The sequence below is a fragment of the Sinocyclocheilus anshuiensis genome, unplaced genomic scaffold (assembly GCF_001515605.1).
Source record: "Sinocyclocheilus anshuiensis isolate Anshui unplaced genomic scaffold, SAMN03320099.WGS_v1.1 scaffold274, whole genome shotgun sequence".
NCBI classification, from domain to species: domain Eukaryota; kingdom Metazoa; phylum Chordata; class Actinopteri; order Cypriniformes; family Cyprinidae; genus Sinocyclocheilus; species Sinocyclocheilus anshuiensis.
In genome coordinates, this window is record NW_015547698.1 from 383,562 (window position 1) to 385,227 (window position 1,666).

Sequence of the window (1,666 nt, forward strand, 5' to 3'; positions counted from 1 at the left end):
GATGCGATTTCAAGTTTTCCTTTCTCTTTGGAGTGTTACAAGCTGATTGTGCATAGATAAGATCCCTGAAGTTGCAAAGACTAAAGTCTCAAAACCAAAGAGATATTCTTTATCAAAGTTAAGACTCTTTATAAAGTTGTAAATATGGATATTCTTCTTACACAAACGCATCGCATCGCTTCAGAAGGCCTTTATTATCCCCCCCTGTGCTGGTGAAGTTTTTGTTTTCTCACCTCTCGGCAGCATCAGGCTGATGGACTCTTATTTAGTCATACTGACATTCATTGTCTTCCGGTCTGTTCGTCTCTTTCTTTCGGTGAAATTGGACAGTTGCGTACTGGATCTCAGTATCTCTGGATTCAGGAGTTTCTCCTCTGAATCTGCTGGGCTTCACATTGGCATACAGAGCATCATTGACTGTATCAGGTTCAGAAAGAGGCTCGTCATGAGCTGAAACTCTCTGTGACACATCAGCATAAAGATCATTCTGAAAGACAAGAAAATACAGAATTAAGACAAACTAATCAGCTTTTTTCAGAGGCGAGGTACAGCTTTTCTACAGAAGTAGGTGTCAAAATATCTCAGAATGTGAATTTCAAATCACATTAATGTAGTGATGTAAAACACAAGTATATTTCCTTGATTCACACATGGTGTGGAGAAGAACAGGACAGAATGAGCCTTTGAATTGAATGACGAATGTTCATTCCCAACACAATTTGCTATGATTATACAATTAGACCAACAAATCTATATTAAAATTAACATTAAAAAAAAATACTATATGAAATGACGTGTTATGTCTGGATGATTTACCTGTTTCATTGTGAGATCAGTTTTAACACTCCTTTTCCTCCTGTTATATTGACAGATGACAGACAATAACATCAGAACGAATGTACAGAGAAAATATGAATGCTGTTTTTTAAAGATTTCTAATAATTCTTGCTATATTATTTAGAACTACATTTATACAACCACTGCAGTTTTTATTGAACTCACATTATAAACCATATGATTATGATGATGATGATGATGATGATGAATAATCCTCCAGATGTTGCTGCGATCACAATCACATTCCTATCAGCACCAGGATGAACTGAAAGATGAAGATCATCATAATTAACAAACTGATGATTGATGTGAAGATACAGGAGTGTGTTAATAAAAGCTTCACCTGTGACAGTAACAGCGTCTGATCTCTGAGATCCATGTTGATTGTGGCTGCGATCACAATCACATTCCTATCAGCACCAGGATGAACTGAAAGATGAAGATCATCATAATTAACAAACTGATGATTGATGTGAAGATACAGGAGTGTGTTAATAAAAGCTTCACCTGTGACAGTAACAGCGTCTGATCTCTGAGATCCATGTTGATTGTGAGCCTCACAGTAGAAGCGTCCACTCTGTAGTGCACTGAAACTCTGTCCAGATCCAACAGCTGAGCTTTGATTCTCCTTAAACCAGCTGAAGTTCAGAGCAGGAGGGTTTGAATCACTGCTGCAGCTCAGAGTCACTGAATCTCCCTCCAATATTTCAGCAGATCCAGTTATGGACACTGAGACGCTCCTGGGTGCGTCTAAAATAGATACAAATATTAATTCACAAAAAAATATTAGAAAATTATTAATTTGGATGTTAACAATGTGCAGATTATC

At 37.2% G+C, this 1,666-nt stretch overlaps 1 protein-coding gene across 1 annotated transcript in view; it reads right to left on the bottom strand.

Moving 5' to 3' along the window:
- Positions 1 to 265: 265 nt before the first annotated feature.
- The window catches only part of LOC107703676 (B-cell receptor CD22-like), a 74,927-nt gene continuing 73,526 nt past the window's right edge, over positions 266 to 1,666 (bottom strand). The window contains exons 6-9 of the mRNA XM_016506400.1: positions 1,345 to 1,587; positions 1,003 to 1,102; positions 817 to 856; positions 266 to 487 (exon numbers count right to left, since the gene is read on the bottom strand). Of these exons, the coding sequence (XP_016361886.1) occupies positions 266 to 487; positions 817 to 856; positions 1,003 to 1,102; positions 1,345 to 1,587 (605 nt within the window). The remainder of the gene's footprint in view (positions 488 to 816; positions 857 to 1,002; positions 1,103 to 1,344; positions 1,588 to 1,666) is intronic.